Raw genomic sequence first — 27,795 nt, forward strand, 5'->3', positions numbered from 1 at the left:
ACATTTTTGTCAACAACTCAATGAGGTTAGTTGATAAAAACAAGAAATGCTGGAACCACTCAGCAGGTCTGGCAGCATCCGTGAAAAGAGAAGCAGAGTTAACGTTTCGGGTCGTTAACTCTGCTTCTCTTTTCACAGATGCTGCCAGACCTGCTGAGTGGTTCCAGCATTTCTTGTTTTTATTTCAGATTTCCAGCATCCGCAGTATTTTGCTTTTATTTGAGGTTAGTTAATATTCTTATACACTTTGTTTACAATCATAAGAGACAGCAAATTTAGAGAACAAGCTTGGATATCTTGAAGGGAGGAAGGGTGGAAACAAGCTTGCATATAAAAGTATACACTTAATGTAAAGTCCTGAACAGCAGGAACAGTTACACTAATTCTCAGATGACTTTATATCAAAACATATTTCCAGAACTATAAAGCATTATGTAGCTTAACAACCTCAGATTAATAAACTGAGTATTTCTGGTGAATTTACTTTTACTTTTAAACAATTTACTTTTAAAACTAAGCAGAAATCAGAGCTGTCAGCATATTTGTTGTTATTATAGGAACACACTACCTGAAAGGATGGCGGAATCAGATTCAATAATAACTTTCCAAAGGGAATTGGAAAAAATTGGAGGGCTGGGGGGATGGAGCAGAGACTGATTGGATAGCTCTTTCAAAGAGCTAACATAAGCATGAATGGCCTCCTTCAGTGCTGCAAGATTCTGTTAACAATCAGACAAATGACAGGTGTGTCATTTTAATTGAGAGTCAGCTGCATCCCAAAACTTTGCTTTGTTCACAAAAATACAAATGGGTAATAGTGGCAGGCTGAACCTGTCACATGGGTCAAGGGGAATGGCCAGCTCACAGTTTAACCTGAGCTTTGTCAGAAATCACTTGAGAAGGATGACATTGGTTGCAGTCTGAAAGCAATTGATACTGTATTCTGACAATAAGGTGCCCTTTGAAAGTTTAAAGAAAACTCAGGTTGCCTCCTGTACCACCATTTTCATCTTAATGATGGAAGGAAACTGACTATATTGTTTAGGGACAATTTCAATCAGTAAAAATCCCACTGAGGATATGAGACAGTGGGCAGTGCTGCATGTTAAGAGTGCTATGAATGCAGCCTTGTATCACAATGATGTGAGCAGGAAGTGTAAGCATGGTTCCCATCTCAATAGCTTCAAAGTTGTTCTGTAACAGACTTTTTAAAGCCCACTTTACATTTCCTCAATTCTAGAATCACTCCAGTAAATTAATGTTAAACTATTGCAAAAATTTAATTTAATAAAGCTTTTTACTTGACGAATTGACCAAGAAATACTACTTTAATTTTGCAAGAAAGATCCTACATTTGACTGGGTCAATAATTTACTGCTGTCTGTTTACCTTGGAAAGGAGTTTGGTAAGATCTTCAAAAAGATTACAACAGTAGAAATCACAGTCAAAGTTGATATACAGCTCTGTGGCAAAGCTTGGGATTCGCCAGAGTTGAACTAGTGCCTCCAGAGCCACCTCTTTCATTTCATATGGCATTTTGGGATTCTCTGAAGTGACCAATTCCATTAGTCTTTTCAAATACATCTAGAGAAAAAAAAACAGATACATTTTCCATGCTTAATGGCAGTTGCAATTTTCTAAACCATACAGAACCCATATCAGACCTACAGATGTCTTCAATTAGCTAGACAATAAATACGGTTCCCAACTACAATTGTAAAACATATTCTAACAGTGCAAGCGCGACAGGACAACAAAAGGTTTTGCCCTGCTGAAAAATGCCAATTTCTTAATTCACTTTGGAATTGCTTCCCTACAATTATTACTACAATTTCGGAATCTGATGCAACAAATCAACGAGAATCAGGCATTTCCTTGGAAGGTGAAACCTTTTACACAAACTTGCACTCGCTACATCAAATACAAACAGGCTAGATGCAGGATTTCATGCAAAATACTAGATAAATGTAACTCCGGTTCTTTGCTGTTAATAGATACATTTGGAAGTAGGTAGCGAGTTTAAATTCTTTCCTGAAACATAATGCATCTTGAAATAATAAAATCCTTTTTCCCTATAGTGGGCAACTTTAAAAAAAAAGCTCTTTGATGGAAACAATGAAGATATTTTTCTAACTCATTTACCAATTAAAGTCATCATCTCCATCACTGCAAAAGAACAAGAAGCAAGTTAATGGATGGAGATCAGTAGAAAGAAAAATTGGGCTGGGGGTATAAAGGGCAATTGATCTGTCACTGTCTATTTTACACCCAAGCTATCGTCGAAAATAATTCCCATTATTGCAGATATTCATTTTATAACTCAATTATTCTGAATATATACCTGTTCAGGTCTAGCACATGCACAATCACCCTTGCTGCATAGTTTAGCACGTCTCATTTTTTTCTGATACAATCATAATATAATCCTATGGAAGTGAAGATGCTGCAAGTTGTTCATCTCAGAGGTTGAAATAAATATCAAAAAGTAACATGTGAGAATTTGGTCTCTTGAACTGAAGAACAGTAATTTAGATCTTCATACCAAGATTAAACTAGGATTAGGATGAACATCATGGTCAGTTACTGTGAAGGCTGATTAACGTACATGCGAAACAGGTTCTACCTAACAAGACTACTCCATTTAAATTCAATTCCATCATTAAATTCCACCTACCTCAAGCTGAAACTTAAGATGTTCCCTCATACTTTCAAACAAAAGGAAACACAGTCGGAGTGAAGTGGCGTACAAATTAAGACGGTCCACAATTAACAGCTGAAAAACAGACAGTATGAAAACACTTTTGGTAAATATCCTCAGATACAAAGTCACTAAACGTGCTCAGTCCAAAAAATCTGATGAAATGTAAAATGCTTACCTGAAACAGATGCCGACAGAGTTCATCTTTCACAAGACCAAGCAAAGATGTATAGTTGGCAATGTGCGCCGATTCCAATGCTATAGTAAGCAACTGCAAACCTATATGAATCATCACATCAGAGTTGTGGCGATCATGTGGATTGGTGAGGGATATAAGGAAACGGAATAGCTCCCGTATACAAGGCAAGCCATATGGAACCAGAGCTGCACCTGAAAGAGACACACCCATACATTAGTCTAAATTCCAGAGAATCACATAGAACATACAGCACAGAAACACGCAATTCAGCCAACCTGGTCTGTGCTGGTGCTAATGCTTCACACGAGTGTCCTTCCATTCTACCTACCACATCTCAGTCCTTCAGCATGTAGAGTCATAGAGCACAGAAACAGGCCCTTCGGCCCATCGTGCCTGTGCCGGCCATCAAGCACCTACCTATTTTAATCCCATTTTCCAGCACTTGACCCGTAGTCTTGTATGCTATGGCATTTCAAGTGCTTATCTAAATACTTCTTAAATGTTCCTGCCTCAGGCAGTGCGTTCCAGATTCGAACCACCCTCTGGGTGAAAACATTTTTCCTCAAATCCCCTCTAAACCTCCTGCTCCTTACTTTAAATCTATGCCCCCTGGTTATTGACCCCCTCCGCTAAGGGAAAAAGTTTCTTCCTATCTAATCTATCAATGCCCCTCATAATTTTGTATACCTTAATCATGTCCCCCCTCAGCCTTCTCTGTTCTAAAGAAAACAACACTAGCCTTTTCAGTCTCTCTTCATAGCTGAAATGCTCCAGCCCAGGCAACATCCTGGTGAATCTCCTCTGCACCCACTCCAGTGCAATCCTTCCTGTAGTGCGGTGCCCAGAACTGTACACAGTATTCCAGCTGTGGCCTAACTAGCGTTTTATACAGTTCCATCATAACCTCCCTGCTCTTATAGTCTATGCTTCGACTAATAAAGACAAGTATCCCATATGCCTTCCTAACCATCTTATCTACCTGTGCTGCTGCTTCAGTGATCTATGGACAAATACACCAAGGTCCCTCTGACCCTCTGTACTTCCTAGGGTCCTACCACCCATTGTATATTCCCTTGCCGCGTTAGTCCTCCCAAAATGCATCACCTCACACTTCTCAGGATTAAATTCCATTTGCCACTGCTCCGCCCATCTTACCATCTTAAAAATATCTTTTTACTCCCTTTTCTCTCAAGTGCACATCTCGTTCCTTTTAGAAAGCATCAAAGTAATGTGCCGCACCCACTTCCTGTGGTAGAGTATTCCACATTCTAACCGCTCTGAGCAAAGAAATTTATTTCCCTATTGAATTTATTAGTAACTATCTTGTATTTACAGGTCTCTAGTTTTGGATTCTCCCAGTAAAGGAAACATTCTCTCAACTACCCTGTCCAACACATTCATAATTCATAAAGTCCTCGATGAGATCACCTCTAAGTCTTTGCTTTGAAAAATGGCCCAACCTGTTGTACTTTTCCCAATAGTGTAATCGCTCAGTTCTTGTACCATCCTTGTAAATCTTTTTCTGCACTTTTTGTAATGCTCCTATGCCCTTTTTATAGTATGGATAGCAGAAGTGCGCACAGTATTCCAATTGTGGCCTGACCAGGGTCCTATACAGGTTTAACATAACTTCACTACTTTTGAATTCTATACCTCTTGAAATAAATCCCGGTGCTTTGTTAGCCTTTTTAATTGCTTTGCTGACCTATGATGTTGCTTTTAATGATTTGTTCACCTGAATCCCTTGATTCCGTTGTTCTTCTACCCATTCAGTTTCTTACTTTCTAAAGTGTCAGTGATGGTTCTGTTTTTCCTACCAAAATGCATCACCTCACAGTTATCGATGTTAAAGCTAATGTGCCACTTAACTGCCCAGTCTGCAAGTTTTCTAATGGTAACTTGTATTATGTCCCAGTTTTAGCTATACCCACTAGTTGGGTTTTGGCTGTGAATTATATTAAGTTACTTATTCCTAAACATTATGTAAATTATGAATAAGCGTCCCAGCACTGATCCTTGCAGAACATTGCTTTCTACGTTCCTCCAATCTGAACAACTACCTTTAACCCCTACTCTCTGCTTTCCAATTTTTAGTCACTTTGCTATCCATTCAGTTATTTGTTCTGACTCCACATGCCCTAACCTTTGTCATGAGCTGACCATATACCTTATCAAAGGCCTTTTGAAAATCCAAGTATTTGACTACAGCATCCTTGGCTACACTTTCTATTACCTCTTCAAAGAATTCTATCAGGTTAGTTAAGCGTGAATTAGTCTTTCAGAATCCATGCTATTCTTATTATATTTTATGTCTCCAGATATTTTTTATTACTTCTTTTAGTCATGATGGAGATGATGACATTAATTGGTAAATGAGTTACAAAAATGTCTTCAATGTTTCCAACAATAGAGCTGTTTTTTAAGTTGCCCTCTATAGGCAGAAAGGATTTCACGATTTGAAAATGCATTTTGTTTCGGGAAAGAATTTAAACTCCCTACTTCCAATGAGCCATTTTACATATCTATTAACAGCAAAGAACCCAAGTTACATTTGTCCAGTATTTTTCATGAAATCAAAGTTTATCTTGCAGCCAGCGTGTTTTAGTGATGTAGCAAGTTTGTTTAAAAGGCATTGCCTTCCATGGAAATGCTTCATTCTTGTTGATTTGTGCATCAGATTCAGAAATTATATCACTAACTGTAGGTAAACTAGTATAAATTCCAGTACATTCCAGCTTCCTTAAATATACATGGGTACATACCATCCAGACCTGGAATTTTAACCTCTTAATTTTGTTAGAAAGGGAGAAAATAATTGAAAAACTATCTCATTATATCAATATTCTTTTTAAGCTCCTCCTCTGAATGGCCCAAGTTGCTTGATAGTCTGAACTTTGCTGGGGCACAATGGCTCAGTGTGACAGAAAACAGAAAACAGTTTTGACTCAAATTTCCAATCTTAATCATACTGCTGAGAGGAATGAAAAAGAAAAAAGAAACTTGGAGGGAGAATTGTTACTGAGTCATTTAGGGAGGAGGGGTGATAAATGAGGAGAAAAAGGAGTTAGAAGAGAGCCAGGACAGAAAGGAGCAAGGAAGTTATGTTGAACTTATATAAGTTCAGTCTCAGCTGAAGTACTGCATCCAGTTCTGGGTGCCGCACTTCAGGAAAGATGAGAGGGCATTGGAGAGAGTGTAGAAAAGATTCACGAGAATGGTTCCAGGAACGAAGAACTTCAGTTATGAAGATAGACTGCAGAAGTTGGGACTGTTTTTCTTGAAGGGAAGGCTGAAAGGTGATTTGGTAGAGGCATTCAAAATCATGAAGGGTCTGGACAGAGTAGATAGGAAGAAATTGTCCCCACTTGTGAAAGGATCGAGAACGAGAGGACACAGATGGAAAGTAATGGGTAAGAGAAGCAAAAAGCTTTTTCACGGAACGAATGATTAGAGTCTGGAATGCGCTGCTTAAGAGTGTGGTGGAGACAGGTTCAATTGAAGCCTTCAAAAGGGAATTAGACTGTTATATGAAAAGGAAGAATGTGCAGGGTTACGGGGAGAACAGGAGAATTGCACTAAGCGAATTTGTCTTTCTGACAGCTGGTGCAGACACAATGGGCCGAATGACCTGCGCTGCAACAATTCTGTGATTCTGAAAATCAGGTGGAAAAAGAGAGTGTACTCTGATAGGAGAAAGTTTACACTCAAAAATGAAGAGAATTACTTTCTGAGAAGAACATTTAAGTCAATGTTAAATAAATAATGTTAAATAAAGCATTTTACAAATTAACATAGTGTGACTATATCTCCAACACAGAAGTCCTTGAAGCGGCCAACATCCCCAGCTTATACACACTACTGAGTCAGCGGCGCTTGAGATGGCTTGGCCATGTGAGCCGCATGGAAGATGGCAGGATCCCCAAAGACACATTGTACAGCGAGCTCGCCACTGGTATCAGACCCACCGGCCGTCCATGTCTCCGTTATAAAGACGTCTGCAAACGCGACATGAAATCGTGTGACATTGATCACAAGTCGTGGGAGTCAGTTGCCAGCATTCGCCAGAGCTGGCGGGCAGCCATAAAGACAGGGCTAAATTGTGGCGAGTCGAAGAGACTTAGTAGTTGGCAGGAAAAAAGACAGAGGCGCAAGGGGAGAGCCAACTGTGCAACAGCCCCAACAAACAAATTTCTCTGCAGCACCTGTGGAAGAGCCTGTCACTCCAGAATTGGCCTTTATAGCCACTCCAGGCGCTGCTTCACAAACCACTGACCACCTCCAGGCGCGTATCCATTGTCTCTCGAGATAAGGAGGCCCAAAAGGAGTCTACTCTCATTTCTGCTTTTCAAGTTCAAAGAATAAATTTCCCAAAGATCAGCCAAATCCTTTTAGTCAAGTGTATTTTCTGGTCTAATTACACTGCTTACCACTTTTAATTTAATCATCATGGATTTGGGTACTGGCCGTAACTGTGGTGTCAAAAGACAATGGTTTAGGTCGCTTGTTCAATTTAGTATTAACAGAAACAGGCTGTGTGTCTAAATTAGGAAAAATGTTTTAAAAATTCAATCTGAAAGTAAAGCAACCAGATGAATTAGCATTTTTGGCACATGAGTACATTACAAAAAAATTAAAGATGCAAACTTGGTTCAGATTATAATTTATAGCAACTATTCTATCACCATTTTGAAAATTGTGTTTAATACCGGGATTTATGAGTACTAACACAAACCTTCCTTCTGTGTTGACTGTGTAAACCTAACCCCACGAGGGTTAACATAGTCCATATCGTGTACTTCATGGATTGAAGCAGTATCAGAAGTTTCCGTGAGGGAGTCCCGATCCTCTAATACTTCTGGAATAGATTCCACTGATGTGGATTGAGCCTTTTCTTCCTTGGGTAAAAAGCCTTCCATTCTTCTACCCTTCTAGGAAAATAATAAGCTTCAAGTTAACTCACCTGTATTGTATAATTTTTATAAATCTTTTATGATACATCTGTGAACAAGGTTCAAACTTCCTATGTGGTCAAGGACTAACTGTGTACCTAAGGATGAGGAAGCTCACCCTCAGGTACAGCATACCTTCTGAATCATAAATAACCTAATTAGTTTTCAAAAACTATTTAGCCAATACTGATCTATAGCAAGATCTTTACTGGGAAGTACTCAAACTCGTCTAAGGGTTATAAATAAACTGAAAAAAAATTCTTGACACAACCATAAGCTTTTATAACCAGAACTTAAGAAATAGGAGCAGATATAGGCCATTCGGCCCCTCAGGCCTGCCCCGCCATTCAATAAGATCATGGCTGATGTGCCCCAGACCTCAACTCCTCTTTCGTGGCAGCTCCTCATAGCCCTCGACTCCCTTGATCTCAGAAGAGAGGGAGCAAAGAGGTAGTTCAGATCTGACATCTTCAGATTGATAATTGTATGGAACAGACTATGAAAGGAGACAGTCAAGCAGGACAGGATTGGTAAATTGGAGAGGCTAATGCATAGTTCCTTTGTTTAAAAAAAAAATCACGTTAAAAAAGAAACCAATCATTTTTCTTTGGAATGTTAGTATCAATTAGATGAATAAAGTCCTTTTTTCTAGCTCTGTTATTTCTCAAAACAGGTCAATAATATGTAGCATCATGGGTATGCACCATCTTAATGGGGGAAGAGAGAGAATACACCGCAATTTTAAAATGTCAGTCAACTTGGGACGACGCATTATAATGGTGTCTCAGTCATAATGTTATCAAACCTTTGTATTCTGTTAGCATTCTAATCTCATGCAGAAGGCTTCAAATTCAAGCCCCACTCCACAAACTTCAACACATAATTTAGGCTGGCACTCCAGTAGAGTACTTGGGAACTGTTGCACCATCGGACATGCCATCTTCAGGGTGAGGTTTTAAACGAAGCCCATTTTGCTTCTTTAGGTAGATGTAAAAGATCCCATTGCCTCATTTCAAAGAGAGCAGGGGCATTCTCCCATGTCCTGGCCAACATTTATCTCTCAACCATACCACCCAGAACATATTATCTGGTCATTTACCTCATTGCTGTTAATGGCACCATGCAGTGGTCAAATTAGCAGGCAAGTTTGACATTTTAAATGCCTGTGATATTGTGAAAAGCGCTATCTAAATGCAAGTTCTCTCTTTCACGCTATTACATGAACATATATATGCAGAATATCAAATTGAAAATATGTTGGTTGAAATGTTATGTATTGATTTTATACTCAAAATTTATTTTGCCCTGCCAGTGTTTGTACCACAATAAATTGCGAAAAGCAAAGTGAACACAATGAAATAAACACCAAACGTAGTGATTGAAAAGGGTCTAAAATAATTAATTGTTTAAAACCTCCATCAACAGTAGCATTTACCTGAGACTCTTGCTGAGCATGCGGATCTATCATTTTCTCTTCACCAGGCTCACTGGAAGGAGTGTTTGCTGGAGTGATGCCTGTAGAATTGACTTGGTCAAGGTCAGTCAGGTCTTCTTTTGATGTTGTCTTTGAAGAAAGTTCCATACCACTGTCTGTGGTAGGGCTCGAGACAGTGGACAGATTTTCAGAGATAGTGGTTACAGTGGAAGTTGCACTGTTTGCAGATACAACTGAGTGTTCCAGGAAGGGGGCTTCACCTTTAAAAGCAACCAGTACGTCATAGATACAACATCTTTAAATCACAAGTTTAAAATTCTTAATTATCCACTCATTACTTCAACTCTTGATACTTGATATCATTGCAAGAATGGCCAAATTATGGGCAATGGATCACTTCCAATTCGTGTACCTCAAGGCAATACAGTTCTATGTGTTTTTAATGTCAAATTCACTGATTTGTAGTATATTTAGAATACATTGTTCTTAGTGCTATTGCTTTACTGCTGGATAATTCTAAAACCAGAAGATCTAGATCTACAGCTTAAGATACATGCAAAATAATGGGAACATTGACTTAAAATTTACAAGTGCACCCGCACCCTCAAGTTTCCAAGGCAGCCAAAGACAAAAAAGTTGGGAGACTCCTTGCTTAAAGGGTCTCAGGTGTCATTATCCACCAACTTGGAGAAGATTTCATCCATATCTTTTTCAGAAATGTCCTCGCTATTCTTTCCATTATTTTTTGTTTAATTAGGAACCACTGATTTGCCGGTGCAGACACAATGGGCCAAGTGGCCTCTTTCTGTGCTGTAAGCTTTCTATGATTACATTGAGAGAGCTCGCTGAAAATGATTCCAGATTCTGATAGTGCATGAGATGACTTAATCATCAATGAACTGCCATTAACTCAGTGACTGCAAAATTTCCACCTCTACATACATTTAGTTAGGGCTCTTCCAAAGTCATTCTTAGGATTACCTCCAGGCCAATTATATGGCTAATAGGCGCACTATTCAAAAGAAACGACTGATTTTCAAAAAGCAAACTTTTAAGCTAACTGAAATTCTTCAGCACTTTTTACAAAAAGGGCTGATTGCAAGATTTCCTTTTCAAGAACAAAGGGCAAAATGCTAAACTGTACCTGGATGATTGTTTAAGACCTGAGGTACAGAACCTATCGAACTGTGCAAAACCTGGCCTGGCACTGACGGCTGCTCTGACGCAAGGGGAAGCTTGTTGGCATGACGAGATGGTCGTGGGGATTTCTTCTGCTTTTTCCATTTTGATGAGTCACTCATTCCTCCCGCTCTCATTTTAAGCTGTAAGTTGAATTATAACATATTATGATATGAGAATTGCTTTAAAAAAACAAAGATGCAGGTACAGACAAGATTTTTCTCTTCTTGCATATTTTCACCTTCAGTTTTTCCACTTGCAGTGGGTGATGCTCATTGTACGAAATTCAACATCAAACTGATGCAGTGTTTTTCTTTTGCATTCATTTTAGAAATACCCAAAACAATTCTGCGGAATGAAATTCTCCCTTTAAAACTGCAATACCATGCCGACACAACAATTTAAAAAAAAGAGTACAGCACAGATCTGGGAGTGACCAGAAGGTTACAATCAGATCAAGATGCTTAGTTGTATAGTTCTCAGCTGGCTTGTGAGCTGAACGCCAGCATCAGAGCTTAACCTTGAATTTTTTTTTTCAAATATATAATTTATGCTTTTGCAACTTCAGGCAAGATATTACTTATCTAGTAGGGTCATATTCATTTCTTGAATTAAGTGCATTCCAGACATAGCAAAGGAGTCGAAGCCTAGGTTGATGTGGTTTATCCAGAACCAATGCTGAATTTGCATGGAAAACATAACATGACGTTATAGATATACTAACATATATAAAACCTTATTACCTAAGCTATTGCACCAGTTCACTTTGATCTGAAGCTAAACTGAAATTAAACAGCCAGTTAACTAATCCCCATCCAAAACCCTTGCAGATGCAATTAGTTGGGATCATAGCCTGGAGCACACATATTAGTAAAAAAACAAAGACAACCCAGGTTAAAAACTGCGACAGCATTCTAGAGTGTAAAGGTAGGAATGGCAGAAGAAGCTGCTACAACAAGAACTGCCAAAGGTAGTGTTGTTTGCTGCAACTAAATTCAATAATAAAACAAATAATAAAAGAAACATTAACTGTTTCTCTCTTCAAAATTGCTGCCTGATCTGAGTATTTCTAGCATCTCCTGTTTATTTTTTCAGATTTCCAGCAACTGCAGCATTTTCCTTTCAATAATAAAATCACTTGGAATCATCAGTAGTAGTCCACAGTCTACAGAATGTATGTATGACAAGATTATAGAAATGAAAGACTTCCAAGCTGGAGATGACCAAATTTTAATGTTTAAACACGAGCACTCACCCAATAATTTATTCTGTCAAAGGTGATCAAGTTCCACTGTGCCATCTAAATCTAAATTTACCGCAAGGCAAATCAATGTAACAGCTCAAGAAAATACAACAGACAGAATGCTCAAAGATGCTGTTGGCAGAGCAGAATCATTCAATAAAATCCCTTCTACGAATTATACGTTTGAAGAGATTTGAGGGTGGGGGAATAGCTTTCTTTCTTAATTGGATCCAGGTAAACTTAACTTGTTCCATGGGGCAAAAACAGAGATTTTAGGAAATGCAGCTTTAAAAATAAATCACAATTGCATTGGACCACAACAGACATTTGATACCATTAATTTTGCAGTAACAGCTCAAGTATTTAGATGAATGTAAGTGAAAACTGCAAAAGCCGGAAAACTGAAATATTGGAAATTGTTAGTCTCTTTTCAGATGTTGACAGACCATCTAAATTTAAGGTTCAGATCCTTTAGCTCCAATGAAGGATTTATACCTGAGGCATTAAAGCAACTTTTCTCTACTCAGATGCTGACAGACCTTCTGTGTATATTCAGTATTTTTGTTTTGATTTCAGTGTATTAACATTAATTTCTATTTGCATTCCATTAAAGAAGAATAAAACTGCAGAGTCACAGAATTATACAGCACAGAAACAGGCCCTTCGGCCCATCATGTCTGTGCTGGCCATCAAGCACCTAACTATTCTAATCCCATTTTCCAGCACTTGGTCCGTAGCCTTGTATGCTATGGTTAAATATATATATTTTTATACCTCATCGCAATTTAAATGGCTCGTTGCAGACTTAGAAATTAAAATATATGTGCCAGTAACCTGAAGGATATAATCAATTCACTTTTTGTTTTTAGACTGCTATATCAGTGCAATTTGCAAGAATGCACTTACTAAGAGAACACATTCTGTTAATATGTTACTCTCTGTACATACTTTTTTCCTACTGCTGTGAATTTCTAACTGTCTTGGTTTAAGCATTCCCAACAGAATGCAGCAATCACAGTGACCTTACATCAACTCCAATTTCAACTGCCTTCTTACTTAACCATGAAACAATTGTAAATCACCTTTTTTTTTAATTCGTTCATGGGATGTGGGCATCACCAGCAATTCCAACCTTTAATCACCCATACTTAATTGCCCTAAAGGTGGTGGTGGTGAGCCACCTTCTTGAACCACTGCAAACTGTGTGTTGTCGGTACATCAACAGTGCTGTTGAGGAGGGACGAAGGAATGGCGATATAGTTCCAAGTCATGATGGTGTGTGACTTAGAGGAGAACTTGCAGGTGCTGGTGTTCCCATATGCCTGCTGCCCTTGTTCTTCAGTGTTTGAAGGTGCTGTCGAAGGAACTTTGGTGAGTTGTTCATTGCATATTGTAGTTGGTACACACTGCAGCCATGGTGCAGCAGTGGTGCAGGAAGTGAACGTTTAAGGTGGTGGATGGGGTGTCAAATATCAGGGAGTTGAGGGCTATGAGGAGCTGGCACGAAAGAGGAGTTGATGTCTGGTTGAATGGCGGGGCAGGCTTGAGGGGCCGAATGGCCTACTCCTGCTCCTAGTTCTTTTGTTCTTATGTTCACGTTGGCTGCTTTGTCCTGGAAAATGTTGAACTTAAGTGTTGGATCTTTTTTATTCTTTCATGGGATGTGGACGTCGCTGGCAAGACCAGCATTTGTTGCCCATCCCTAATTTTCCTTGACAATGGAGTGGCTTGCTAGGCCATTTTAAAGGGTAGTTAAGAGGCAGCCACATTGCTGTGGGTATGGAGTCACATGTAGGCCAGACCAGGTAAGGACAGCAGATTTCCTTCCCTGAAGGACATTAGTGAACCAAATGGTTTTTACGACAATCAATGATAGTTTCATGCCACCATACGGAGACTAACTTTCAATTCCAGATTTTTTAATTAATTCATTGAATTTATTAACTCATTGAATTTAAATTCCACAAGGTGCCATGGTGGGATTTAAACCCATGTCCCCAGGGCATTAGCCTGGGCCTCTGCATTACTAGTCCAGTGACGTGAAGAATGTGCCATCACACTCCTGACTTGTGCCTTGTGGACGGTGGAAAGTCTTTGGGAAATCATGTGGTGAGTTATTCACCACAGAATACCCAACTTCTGACCTGCTCTTGTAGCCATAGTATTTATCTGGCTGGTCCAGTAAAGTTTCTGGTCAATGGTGATCCCCAGGATATTGATGGTGGAGGATTCAGCGATGGTAATGTATTTGAATGTCAAGGAGAGATGGTTAGATTCTCTCTTGTTGGAAATTGACATTGCCTGGCACTAGTGTTTTTTGCCGCCGACTTACATAACTCACGCATACCAAACAGTCCTCAACTTTACCAATATTTAAACAGGAACTATGTGGTCGTTTAATGCTGAAACATGCTTGTAATCATGACTAGTTTATTAAGAATTTACTACAACTTTTATACTATTTGCATTCTTACATTACTGTACAAACAAGGCAGAAGAGTAGAAAATGTAACAACTATTTTCCATTACTAATTGCGCCCACCCTGTTCTTGCTGGCAAGCTCACTCTGGTGCTCCTCTTGATTAAATACAGCCAATCATGCATAAAGTCTCTAAGATGTTCTTGTGCAATAAATTAGTGTCGCATCATTAAACCCTTCACTATCTTTGAAGGGAATTACAGACGTCTTCACAGGCCAAGTATAAATATGATGAAATATTCAGTCATAAAATTTCATCAGCGCTTGCAATTAACAGCATTTATATTTGCTCCTCAAACTTGTACTTTCTCTGTGCAATTATAATTCTGGTATGAACTAAAACATTTTCCCAAAAATAAAATAGATTTTCTCAAGTCAAATTCAGAAGAAATCTCTCAGAACATTTATCAGAATGTCTGGTGAAAAGTGACCTCCCACTATCAAGTTTAAAAGAAAATTGATGATTAGTACAGAAAATTGAGCATCTAAGCAGCATATTACAGCAAATTTGCAAACAAATGCTTACAACTTAGAAGCGGTTATGTACAGAGATTGCCCCTTATTCTGTGAACATGCCCCAGAAATTTGATAATGGAGAAAATTGCTACCAACTTAAATTAACTCTGCCTCTCCAAAGAACCTCCCTACCTGCTAATGATCTCCCCCATACATCTCTGATCAGATTCTCACTTTACAGAAATGTTTTGCTTACATTTATACCTATATCATCAGCATACAGCTGCAAATCTGTACTTTCATAATATTGAGCATTGTTGATAAAATTATGTCTATTCGACACCTCTCCCCCCTAAGTGTAAATGCAGTTAAAGCCTTGAACCATCACAAAAGATCTGGTCATCTTCCATGGACTGACACATTTTGCATCAGTATAACATCCTTACCTGCACTCGTTTGTTTTTCCACAAGATAGTGTAAGCCTCGGAGGAAAAAATTGCAGTTGCCAGTAAATAGTAAATAAAAATATACAAGTTGCAAAATAACTTGTGATAAAGGGGTAAAAAAGAACATTCCTCATTTAACCTCTAAATATATGTTCAGTTATTTAACTAATTAAAATTTGAAAGCTGAAGAAAATAAAGATCCTCATTATAATACACACTTGTATGAATTTAAGACAGATATTCATGCCATAGGCTATCCATTTTAGCCAAACTCCACTTGAAAGAGAAGCTCCCAAAACACGAGCACCACATCATGCAATACTTGACGCAAACCATGCACCATTTTTAAAGGCTTTATAATGAGGACACGAAAGACCATTTCAAGTGCTACCATTTTGTCTTTCTTGAATTACCATTAACCTGCACTTCAACAAGACAAGCCAATTACCAAAGTCTTACCTGTAAGCTAAACTACTCTTTACATATATATTATGGTAGTGCTTGTTTGCAAATACCAGCAGTGCATTTCTTATTCAACTATAGGCTAATGTGGGTACAGGAACTATGTATACTGACCTTCAGAGAGAAGCCAGAATAGTACTTCAGTTTACATGCTATCTTACACATGCTCCAAAACCATTTAAAAGTTTTCAGCATGCGCACCCATCCATTTAGAAAGTGCATTTTTCTTATTTATATACAGTGGGATTGTAATATAATCATCTCAGGACTAAGCATTTTGTGCCACAATTTTGTAATGAATACAGAAATTTATCAGTGATACAAATTCTGTACCAGTACTGGTGGAAGTACAATTTATGTTTCTATGGTGTTCTTCACATTAAAAAACATCTTAGTACCTTCAAGCGATGGGAAAAGATGGACACCATGTAGGGAGACAGAAGCAAGAATAAAAAATTAGGGTGGCTGAAGAGAAAGAATTTTCGGAGTTTTTGTGGTAAGATAGAGGGCACGGCCACAGTAGCTGAAAGAATAGTCATTAGTGATGGAGTATGGAACAAGGAGTGGGAAAGGAATGACAGTGCATACAGGGATGTAGAGGTGGAGGACAACATAGAGGTGGGATGGTATGAAGCCATTGAGGGAAATTGAAAGCAAAGATGAAAATCTGTAAATCAATTTGATGGTGGAAAGGAAACTAGTGGAACTTGATAAGGATGGCAGCAATAGCAGTGCAGACTACAAAGCTCGACACCATCCAGGACAAAGCAGCCCACTTCACTGATGCCCTATCCACCACAGTAAACATGCACTTCCTCCACCATCGACTTACCATGGCTGCAATGTGTACCATCTACAAGACACACTGCAGAAATTCACTAAAGCTGCTTTGGTAGCACCTCTCAAACTGGTGACTTCTGCTACTTAGATGAACAAGGGCAGCACCACCATGAAATTGCATTCCTTCACCATCACTGGGTCAAAATCCTGGAACACCCTACCTTACAGCATTGCGTAAGTATCTACACCAGAATACGATGGCTCACCACCACCTACTTAAGGGCACAGGAATGGGCAATAAATGCTGGCCTTGCCAAAGCATGCACTTTCCACAAATTAATAAAAGAAAATGATGCTCAAAGTTGGATTTGAAGGAGAGGGGAGGTCAGCGAGGCAAGCAACGGATAATGAATGTCAAGGCGATGATGGCCTAGATTAAGGTTTCAGCAGCTGTGAAGGCCATGAGTTGAAAGAGTCCACCTTGTCAACAGAAAAGATAATGGATTAGAAAGTTCAGTTCCGGATTGAACAGGATGGTTTATCTTGATGTGACAACCACAGGTTTTAAGGGCTGAAAGAAATTTCAACTCATCCAACGGCTGATGATAGCCAGCTCTCAGTTAGGTCTATAGTTCTTGATTCAGATTCCAGTGAGAGACCAGTGTTGCAAGTGGAAAGGTAAAATTGAGGTCCTAATCATGGATCTCCCAGAAAAACAAAAGATACATGTGTGCACTTCAGAAGTGGAAGTAGTTTGGGGGAAGGGGGAGGTGTGAGGGGAACTGGGAGAGTGTGAAAAGGAAAAGCAGTAGAAGAAAGTAAGAGTGTGCAGGAAAGAGGAGTGTGAGGGTTTCCACGTTACACACTTCCCTCCTCTTTCCTAGTCCTTCAACTCTTTGGAACGGTGAAATCTGGAAAGAATTCCAAAAGTTTCTACAATTTCCAAGATGCCTGCACCACAGCGAAATGCTGTATAATTTAACTGGAAATGCTAGATCTGAAATTTCAGTTCCAGACAGGAAGCAGAGTGATTTCAAACATGAAAGTGACTTTACTTCAGAACATTTTTCATCATGTCTATTGATCTGCACTAGCAACCCGTCAGTATCAGTAAGAAATTACAGAAACATGCTTGGCGAGAGGTTGAACAATTTTCTGCCCTCCATATGTTTTTCACACTTGGTTCATAATCACTTACTAATTCTGATTTCAAAACAACACAAACTTTATATTACCACAGCATTAGCATCAGATATGAACTAATCGGGAGAAGAAAAGTTGCTTATAAAAACTTGCATATCTGAACATCAGAGAAAATTAGGGAAATTTGTTATCTGTATAGCACTTGCACCAGTACTCAGAATGACATTTTCAAAAGCAGGGAGAGCAGGTGAGATCACTGGATGCCCAAGATAATTGTTAAGGCTGTTGTGCTTGCCTTTTACCAATTAAAAAAAAGGGCACATCAGATTTTGCATTGGGAAAATTCCAAACAACAGTCGATCCTTAATTTCCTGTCAAATAGTGATTTACCCTCATTGCACTCTTTCAAATGTTTTTATTCAAAATTCTGAACTCTATGAGAAACAGTGAAGAACTAATGCCAAGCACAACGCAGTCAAAATAAGATCTTAATGCATACAAGCAAAGAAAACACACAAAAACAGGATGGAGTAATTTAAACACACTGCTGTATTTAAGCCAAAAGCCACTGTGAACTCAATCAAAAAAAGAGTAGGTATCATACTACCTTCTTCATACTAGTTCCCACAAAACACTTGGCTTCTTCTTTAAATTGAGGTAACCTATAGAAAAGTAATAACTGTTAGAAAGTAGCAAAAAGAGAATCATAGAACAGTGTCTGAAATAAATGTTTTTTTCCCTACATATATATTATATACATTATATGTATAGAATTATTGAATAGTACAGCACAAAAGGAAGCCACTTAGCTCATTGAGCAATCCAGTTAGTCCCATACCTTACTCTTTCCCCATACCCTTACATTTTATTTTCTGGTTCAAGTATTTATCCAATTCCCTTTTGAAAGCTACAATTGAATCTGTATCTACCATCTCATCAAGCAGTGCATTCCAAATCCTAACCATTCACTGCGTGAAAAGGTTTTCCTCATGTCGCCTCTGGTTCTTATGCTCACTTTTTAAGTGGGGATGTATCACACAGGACATCAGAAGTGTTCTGGGACAGATTTATCAGCTGCCAGGGTTAAGCCATTCAATGTGAATACAAAGCACCTGTGGACTGTTTTTCATGGTACATGCTCAATTAGGCAACGTAGTGTTCAACATAAATGTTCTTAAATTCCTTTGTTTTGTTCCATTTTGAAACGATTATGTACAGCCCCCAAGCTCATTACCATTACTTAAATATTGAATAAAGGCACAGTCACTGAGGTCACAGCTTGGGCTTCCTAACCGAAGTGGTCTGTGATGCTGAATCTGTGAAAATATCCACTATAAAAACCTAATACCCAACATTTTCCGCCTGACTGACTTTTTTCCTTATTTTCTCTACTTCCATTCTTTTCTAACCAGTTTCTTGTGTCAGCTTGGATTCCTGTGCCTTATACTTCAATTCAAAGTCTTTCCTTTGGAACTTTGACAAAAAAAGTGCAGAAAGTCTAAAAATATGCGAAATGAAGTGCCCATATTTGGGCGGCACAGTGGCGCAGTGGCTAGCACCGCAGCCTCACAGCTCCAGGGACCCGGGTTCGATTCTGGGTACTGCCTGTGCGGAGTTTGCAAGTTCTCCCTGTGACAGCGTGGGTTTTCACCGGGTGCTCCGGTTTCCTCCCACAGCCAAAGACTTGCAGGTTGATAGGTAAATTGGCCATTGTAAATTGCCCCTAGGGTGTAGGTAAGTGGTGGGGAATATGGGATTACTGTAGGGTTAGTATAAATGGGTGGTTGTTGGTCAGCACAGACGCGGGGGGGCCGAAGGGCCTGTTTCAGTGCTGTATCTCTAAATAATAATAATAAATATCTACTTTATCTACAACATCCTCAAAATAATTCAAGATGATATTGTCAAACAGGATGTTCACTTTTTCTATCAATGTTGGCTGCTTAGTTCGCTATTCCCTCTTGCATTGTTCCCAGCGAACCTACAGTTTCCTGGTCGATTTTGATGCCCTTTTTAAATAGAGGCGCGACAGCTCCAATCAAGCAGAACCTCACCAAGAACAAAGATTGAAATAACTTTCTTCTATTCTTGTATTCCTTATCAGTTCTTCAATGCATAGCTAAGAGGAGCTTCTTCAGCTTGCACCTCATTCCTATACAAGTTATTAGGTAGCTGAGTGGGACCAAAGAATGCAATGCATATGGTTTATTTATTAATGCAATGAGTAACTTTGCTCTGACTGTTTACAAGCTGAAAACTAACAGTAAAAGTTATGAATACGGTTTGTAAACTCTCAGTTCACACTAGTCCCTCCAATGTTTCCATATACCAAAGTCATGACATTTTAGAAACAAAAAATGGAAATAACATTTCTAATGTCTAATTACATCACACCATCAAGGGAAGACTTCTGCTTGAATGAAGAAGTCATTGATCACAAATTACAGCGCACTTTATTCCCACACCTCCATTACTGTTGAACCAAAATATAGATGTATTGTTTGCATAGAGCATTGTTACACAATTGATCGATTTAAATGTAAAAAGGGAGATGGTGCTTCGATAAAATTTAAGCAACTATTTACGCCACATTCAGAAAAGCTAATAGGTTAGGAATTATTAGCTGTAGTTTAATCTACTGTGGCAGAAAGCACGGATACACTGCACCACAATCCACAGGGCAAAGGATCTCTTATCAGTTCTGCATAAAATGTGCTTACATCTTACAGAAGGATCATCAAGCCAAACCCAGACACTTTCACATAAGCTGTGGTGGAAAACTAGACAATGCATTTGCTTGAATAATAATCATCCACTTCTGGCTCAAGAGGGGCATCAGGAAGAATTTAGGAGAAATCACCTGCTGCCTTTGCACCTAATTGGCTGAAAAAGGGTTCGCAGCACAGGAGTGGGGGAAAAAAGTCAAAAAAGCTACAGCTAAAAAAATTCTCTGTAAACTACTTGAAGTCATTCATATTTGTTCAAGGACACTTGTTTAAATCTTATTAACTACCAGGAATTTTAAAAAAAAGTTATGCCCTTGATGCAATCTTAACACACTCTTGGTTATCAGTCAACTCTAACAGTTTATACTTAGTACTTTATAAAGTCAATCTGTGACCGACATATAAACAACGAGTGAATGTGCTGAGGCTCAATCAGATTCGAATTTCATTCTGGTTGCAGTACCTACATACTCCTTTAGGAGTACTTAATCTCTACAGCCATTAAGTGACTGCAATTTGTGTTAATTGTACTGCTTCATTATAGAAGAACTCGATACCTAATAGATCTGGCATTGGGTGGGTGGTCAGAAACAAAAGCCAACAGAGTAGTGTCCAACAAGCTGCTTCACAAACTGAGCTTTAGAATAAGTAGATCTGATGTTCTAAATCCCACCATACAATTTAATCTTGTATTTTACCACTTGTACTGTGATTGTCCTAATTCCACAACATCTGTTCCTCCCATAAGCTCTCTTCATCAGCAATGTGCATGGAACAGAACTAACGAGAGCAATCATGTGAATACAAAATGAACACATCCTTTGGATCCCCAACAACTTACTGAACAAAACTCATTAGAGAAAAGCCATCAAGTATTCAGCAAGAATTACAAATATTAAAAACCACACCCACATCACAGAAAAGCATCTCTGCTTCCAACAGCCCATATTTCTCTGGTCTTATCAGCATGTTGGAAAAGATTGAGGGATGATTCTAACCTTTTGTACATGTTACACATTAACTAATACATCATAATTTATAATTACAGTGCTTCTCATATCCAGAGCATCAGAATAATCCCCAACATATATTACAGAAGGGGAAATATTGATACACCACATTACAGAACACAAAGATATATGTACACATCAGTATAAAAATCTATAATACTTAACAAAACAAATCACCAAATTTTAACAGATGGCAAAATTGTTTTTGAAACTGAAGATGATTTTCAGCTATATTGCATTTCTGAAGAACTCAGTGGTGACATCTGGAAAGTTGTGAAGTTAAAACTGTGGGCAGCACACATTAAGTAGGTTGCTAGAAATTAGATCACAAATGTGGACTGGAGAAACAATGAAAACCAGAATCAGCAATTGGGATGAGAGCAGACAAGAGACAAAGGAAATGAAACTGCCATAGTGAAAGCAAAGAATCCATCAATAAACACAAGTATGATGACAATTGTTCTGTGAGATGGACTTGAAGAGATGCCATGTTTCCAGTAACTAGAAAAGAGATCTGAAGCTCTTGACAATCACCAAGGATTAAGATAGTTGAAATTCCAGAAATACAGATAGAATTTACATAGAATCAACAGCACAGAAACTGGCCATTCAGCCCAACCAGTCTATGCCGGTGTTTATATTCCACAGAAGACTCCTCTCACCCTAAATATCTCTTCCCAACCTGCCTCCATATCTCTCTATACCTTTCTCCCTCTTAAATGCATCAATGCTATTTATTCCAATCACTCCATTTGACAGCAAGTTTCACATTCTCACCACACTGTGAGAAGAAACTTCTTCCAAATTCTTAAATTTGATCTGATGGTGGTTATCTTGTATTCACACCCCCTTGATCTGGATTCACCCACAGTTAGACACAGTTTCTCCATGCACACCCTATCTATAACTCTGAGCATGCTGCAGTTAAATTTGCTTATCGTCCACATCAATCCCTGCAGGCCTACTTTAAGTGCCAGAAACCTCTTCACAGTTTATGGGATACAAAACTTGCCCAAAATTGCCCTGGTCATGTCCAAGAAGAATGCTTGCCTGTTTTCACCTTCCTTGCTGCCTTCAAAATGGACTATAGGAGACATGATGAGGACGAGTAAAAAGGGAAGAGAAATTCACTGTTAGCTTTAATCAAATAAACAGGGCACTGAAAATAAATACTAGGTCAAATTAAATATTAAAAACAAATGAAAGTTTGAAAAGGATGGACACAAGCTGAAAATGCTCCCCATCAATGATCTACAGACACAGTTATGACCCTGGACCTTCCAACAGTCTGAGTTAATTTTTCCATAATACTAACCTGCTAATATTTTAGGATAATCACTGACTGTCTAGAAAGTGACAGTTCCAGAACATGTAACTATATTTGCATAACTGGACAGAAATATTACAACATTGGAAACTAATATATGCAATTAACATTGCTCGTGCACCATTGGAAGAAAAATTTGATTCAACTTTTTAACGCACACAAGGAGGCTGGTAGCATCAGCACTTAACTGGATTATTGCTGTATGTCAGAGTAGTAGAACACAGACTTATTACTATGATAACCTTGCGTAGCAAATCTATGATTTCAGACAGGCCAAAGAAGGAAGTTACTTCCCCAAAGGGACAGAGAAGAGACATGGAGGGAGGAAAAGTACAGCAGTTAAATCACGGATAACCATTTACAATGGACAAAATTTGAATCCCAAATCAAATTCACAACTTCAATAGTAAATATATTACTTGCGATGAAACAAAATGACACTTCAATTGAAAAATAGCATCCCTTCTAAGCAACTAATTTATTTGGGATTCAGGGTCAGATAAAGAACACCAGCAGGATCCCAAATCCACTTAGTCACGAACACACACAGCCACACTCCAGCTGGTCACCCTGACGTCCAAGGGGGGCAATATCACATTCAATCAGAATTAACATAGAAACTTAAATTTGAGTGGCGGAATGAGCTGCAGCATGAGCTGTCGATAACTAGCTAGCCACAACTAACCCTGGAGATGAAGATTAAGTTGCTAGATTTACTGTGCTTTGAAAAGTAAGTTGAGCAGCTACTTTGAACAGAGAACACCCATGCACAACCAGTCCATTACAGTCAGCTTATACTGCACATAAACAAGTCCGAGGACAAATTGTCCCTGCATCATCATACACGCCCTAATGGCTGTCTCAAGAATCATTTCGGCAAAAGACCTGTAAGTACATCATCTGCCTGTCAGCTCAACCTGGGAAATGGTACTGAGGAAATAGAAAGAGGAGATTTGAAGGTGGTGAAAAACTATGAGGCAGGAAGACAGAGAGATGATAATTTTTTTTTTAAGTGGAGACCACACGGAATAAAAAGATATAAAAAAATTTTAGGCACATAAACAATTCACACCTCATGAATCTTCAAACTTTATCTCAACAGCAGGATACACAGGAAAAAGTTACAATCCAACAATATCAGATGACATACCTGTTCAACAATATTACTGGTTCAAATGATAAATAATAAAAGCCTCTTTCGGTCAAGAAAAATGCTCTTACATTTGCACTGCTCAAGAACAAAACAGCAGCACGAGGATTAACTAAAGCAAGTCCACCTTTGTTTTTATTAAGGTATCAAGGCACACAAAGTTAGCTGCCCTTGGTTAGCCCCAAGGGAGAACTATGACAGGTTAATCTCAGTAGTCTACCTTGAGAACAGCAGCTGCACCATGTCTACCAGTGTGTGCTCAGCAGATTTCCTCAATAACTCTGCAGAGAGAAAAAACAAATAACACAGGTGTCATTATGCATTGTGATATTATCAAGAGGCTCCAACAAGTAGACCTCCCTCCTAGTTTTGTTTACCAAGGATTAAGCAGAGCTTATTAAACCATTTTAAATTAAACTCGATGCATTTGTCTGACACAAACAGAAGGAAGATGGCACTAGTGCACCGTCAGCCATTGTGTGAGCAGCTGTCTGTTTATCCCTTCAGAGTACGAAATGCCCTTTTACTGCTTTTAAAATAAAATACACATTTCTGATCACATATCTGCAAACAATACCTATATATCTCCAACAGTATGACATTTAGAAAATAGAAACTAGGAGAAATAAAGAGCCATTTAACACTTAACTCATACCTTACTGAAAAGTATTTTTTTTTTTAAAAGTGAAGTGCTCTGTCAGTACCCGAAGGGTTAAATCATAAAAGGCATCCTTCAGCTAGAATGGAAAACTTAGGTCAACACAATTCTGCAGAGGTCCTTTGATGACTTGCATGGAATGCAACCAGATTTTTCACACCACACAACTAGCAATACACCTTCTGCGCAAAATAGCTCTTGTGATAAATACATCATTGGTTAACTAAATATCATGAAATAAATATTCCTAACAGGATTCAACAGAAATTTGTTCCACTTAGGCGCAGTAATTGACCAGAGGGGGTTTCTCTCAACTTGTCCCACTATAGGCTACTTATAATCACTTATACTATGGCCATGATATACTAAAAACACCTAGAAAAGAAATATTTTTCACTGACTAAGTGCCACTGATTTTACAGTACCTCTCAGAACTTAACATTCTAGGACAGAGAAGAGGAGGAATGTTTTAAGAGTCATTTACAGCATAGGAGGCCATTCGGCCCATCAGGTCCATGCCAGCTCTCCGTAGAGAAATGTCAGTGCACTCCCCCATTCGATCCCTCGAGTCCTGCAAGTTTATTTCCTTCAAGTGAGCATCCAATTTCCTTTTGAAATCATTGATTGTCTATTTACACCACCCTCGTGGGCAGAGTGTTCCAGGTCATTACCACTTGCTGCATAAAAAGGTTCTTCCTCACATTCCCCCTGCATCTCTTGCCCAAACGCTTCCATCTGTGTCCCCTAGTCCTTGCACCATCAGTTAATGGGAACAGTTTTTCCTTGTCTAACTTATCTAAGCCCATCATAATCTTGTACATCCCTATCAAACCTCACCTCAATCTCCTTTGCTCCAAGGAGAACACACCAGCTTTTCCAACCTAACCTTGTAACTAAAATCCCACATCCCTGGCACCATTCTCGTAAATCTCCTCTGCACTCTCAAGGACCCTCACATCCTTCCTAAAGTGTGGGGATCAGAACTGGATGCAATACTCTAGTTGGGACCTAACCAGAGCTTTATCAAGGTTCAGCACAACTTCCCTGCTTTTGAACTCTATGCCTGTAGTTATGAAGCCCAAGATCTCATATGTTTTGCTAACCATCTTCAAAGATCGATGCACATGAACCCCCAGGTCCCTCTGTTCCTGCACACTCTTTAGAACTACACCATTAAGTTTATATTGCCTCACCCTATCCCTTCGGCCAAAAAGCATCACCTCACACCTGTCAGTATTAAATTCCATCTGCCACTTGTTTGCCCATTCTGCTAGCCTATCTATGTCCATTTGCAGACAGTTTGTATCATCCTCACTGCTTGCCACTCCTCCAAGTTTGGTATCATCGGCAAATTTTGAAATTCTAATCTGTATACCGAGATCAAAAAAAGCAGTGGTCCTAGCACTGACCCTTGGGGAACACCACTGTCCAACATTCTCCAGTCTGAAAAACCTCCATTTACCACGACTCGCTGTTTTCTGTCCTTAAGCCAATATTTTATCCAATTGGACGATAACCCTCCTATTTCATGAGCTGCAATTTTGTTAACCAGCCTTATGTGGTACTTTATCAAACGCTTTCTTGAAATCCAAATAGACAACATCCACCACATTTCCTTCATCGACCTTCTCTGTTACTTGATCAAAAAATTCAATTAGATTAGGCAAGCATGATCTGCCTTTTACTCTTAGAAGGTTGTGAATCTTTGGAATTTTCCACCCCAAAGGGCTGTGGATATTCAGTGGTTGAGAATATTCAAAACGGAGACCAATAGATTTTTGGGAATCAAGGGATATGCAGATAGGATGAGGAAATGGAGTTGAGGTGGAAGATCAGCCATGATCTTGTTGAATGGGCAGATCAGGGTTGATGGGTTTTATGGCCTTCCCCTGCTCCTATTCCTGATGCTCTTATTGCTCCTCCACAGACCCTGTACAGATGAACCTCTGATCCCAGTTCCTGTGCTGCATAAAGTGGTCATGAAAGGCTAGGCATTTCTGCTCAACGAGGAATGGGGTGGGTTGGGGTGGGTTGGGGTGGGGGGAGGGGGAGCATGAATAAAACAGAGCAAGAGTCATATCCAGGCTGCCCTCGGACACCTGTGTGAGCTCAGTCAGAAAAATAGAGACCAGAAGCAGGCTGCTTGCCCTTTCATCACAGTTAGAGAAAAACATAAAAATAATTTCCTAGTCCATTGTAGAATCAGTGTGTTTTCCAGTGAAGGAAAAAGAATGACCTGATTACAATTACAAAGTAATTCGCTAATTAATTATCTGAAGAAGAGACTAACAGTGATCTGAAGCCACAGTTACGGCCTTCAAACACGGCTATTCACAATTCTCATTCAATTTTAGATGGCAGTATGTACTTTTCAACCAATACAGAAATGCACTGTGATTTTGCAAAACATGTTGAAAATAGTCTGTTAGATCCACAATAAATATAGCCAATTTTAGCAGTTTAGACAACTGAAAATGGAAGTACTTTTAAAGGCCTTCAGTGATTTATTTCAAGACACAGTTGATGTTTCTTAATCATCTTTCTTGGTTAGAGTTGCCCTCCTTTGTAAGGGAATTCAAACCAATTGCAAGTAACAATAGATAATGACATACAAAATTAACCTAAGCTGCATGGCCAGAATAAAAGGAATATTCGACCAACAGTGGTGAATTTCATTCATGCAAAAAAATCATAATTTGTGCTGATTTACTCCCAAGTTGCCATCCTTTCACACCCAACAGCTACTGCAGAGCACCATCAGCAGTAGAACGCTTTGCACATAAATATGATAAAGTGAACAGCGTAACCCACATAGACCTCCACTACATGGTTTCATCTTTAATGTTCAGCCTGCGTGGGATATAAGGTTGTATGTGGGATCCTGTGAGTTGCCACTTATTTAGCTCCCTCATCCAGCAAGAGCATGGAACACAGATCGTGGTAAAATAGGCAAGAGAAACTTACCACTAAGCCTCATTTCAAAACATATTCGAAAACATGACTGCATTATTTCACAGACTGATTCATTTGTTAGGTGAGCACCAACAGGAGTGAGTAATAATGTTCTTAAGACCTAAAAAGATATAATCAAACATTACATAAAACAGTTTCTGTCTACACAACTCTTTCATCAATATAAAACCATCATTAGGAACAAATCAAAAATAAGTTTAACTTATGAAGAATGTTGCACTGTTCAGCATGCAGAAAGCATTTCAAATACTTCATGCACAGTCTGATTTGATAACTTGGTAGAGTTAATGCCCTTCAAAAGCTCTCGAACAAACCTGCATGGTTACTTGAAAAACTGAAGGGCAATATACTCAATATGTAATTATTTATTTTCAGGTCAAGGCCACCTATGTGGTTCCTGCCTATATACAATTTGAACAATGATACCCCAAGATTGTAGCTGGTCTGATGGACCAGTAACAGCAAAGTTTCAAGACATCTGA

The 27,795-nt window shown here is 38.9% G+C and overlaps 1 protein-coding gene across 3 annotated transcripts in view; it reads right to left on the bottom strand.

The window, feature by feature from the left end:
- Window positions 1-27,795, bottom strand: part of gbf1 (golgi brefeldin A resistant guanine nucleotide exchange factor 1) — a 216,104-nt gene that overhangs the window by 63,834 nt on the left and 124,475 nt on the right. For all 3 annotated transcript variants that reach the window (XM_068020404.1, XM_068020403.1, XM_068020402.1), the window contains exons 6-14: window positions 27,305-27,413; window positions 23,903-23,963; window positions 18,077-18,131; window positions 10,426-10,603; window positions 9,282-9,541; window positions 7,630-7,825; window positions 2,877-3,088; window positions 2,675-2,773; window positions 1,390-1,584 (exon numbers count right to left, since the gene is read on the bottom strand). In XM_068020404.1, the coding sequence (XP_067876505.1) occupies window positions 1,390-1,584; window positions 2,675-2,773; window positions 2,877-3,088; window positions 7,630-7,825; window positions 9,282-9,541; window positions 10,426-10,603; window positions 18,077-18,131; window positions 23,903-23,963; window positions 27,305-27,413 (1,365 nt within the window). The remainder of the gene's footprint in view (window positions 1-1,389; window positions 1,585-2,674; window positions 2,774-2,876; window positions 3,089-7,629; window positions 7,826-9,281; window positions 9,542-10,425; window positions 10,604-18,076; window positions 18,132-23,902; window positions 23,964-27,304; window positions 27,414-27,795) is intronic.

The sequence above is a fragment of the Heterodontus francisci genome, chromosome 42, assembly GCF_036365525.1.
Source record: "Heterodontus francisci isolate sHetFra1 chromosome 42, sHetFra1.hap1, whole genome shotgun sequence".
NCBI classification, from domain to species: Eukaryota; Metazoa; Chordata; class Chondrichthyes; order Heterodontiformes; family Heterodontidae; genus Heterodontus; species Heterodontus francisci.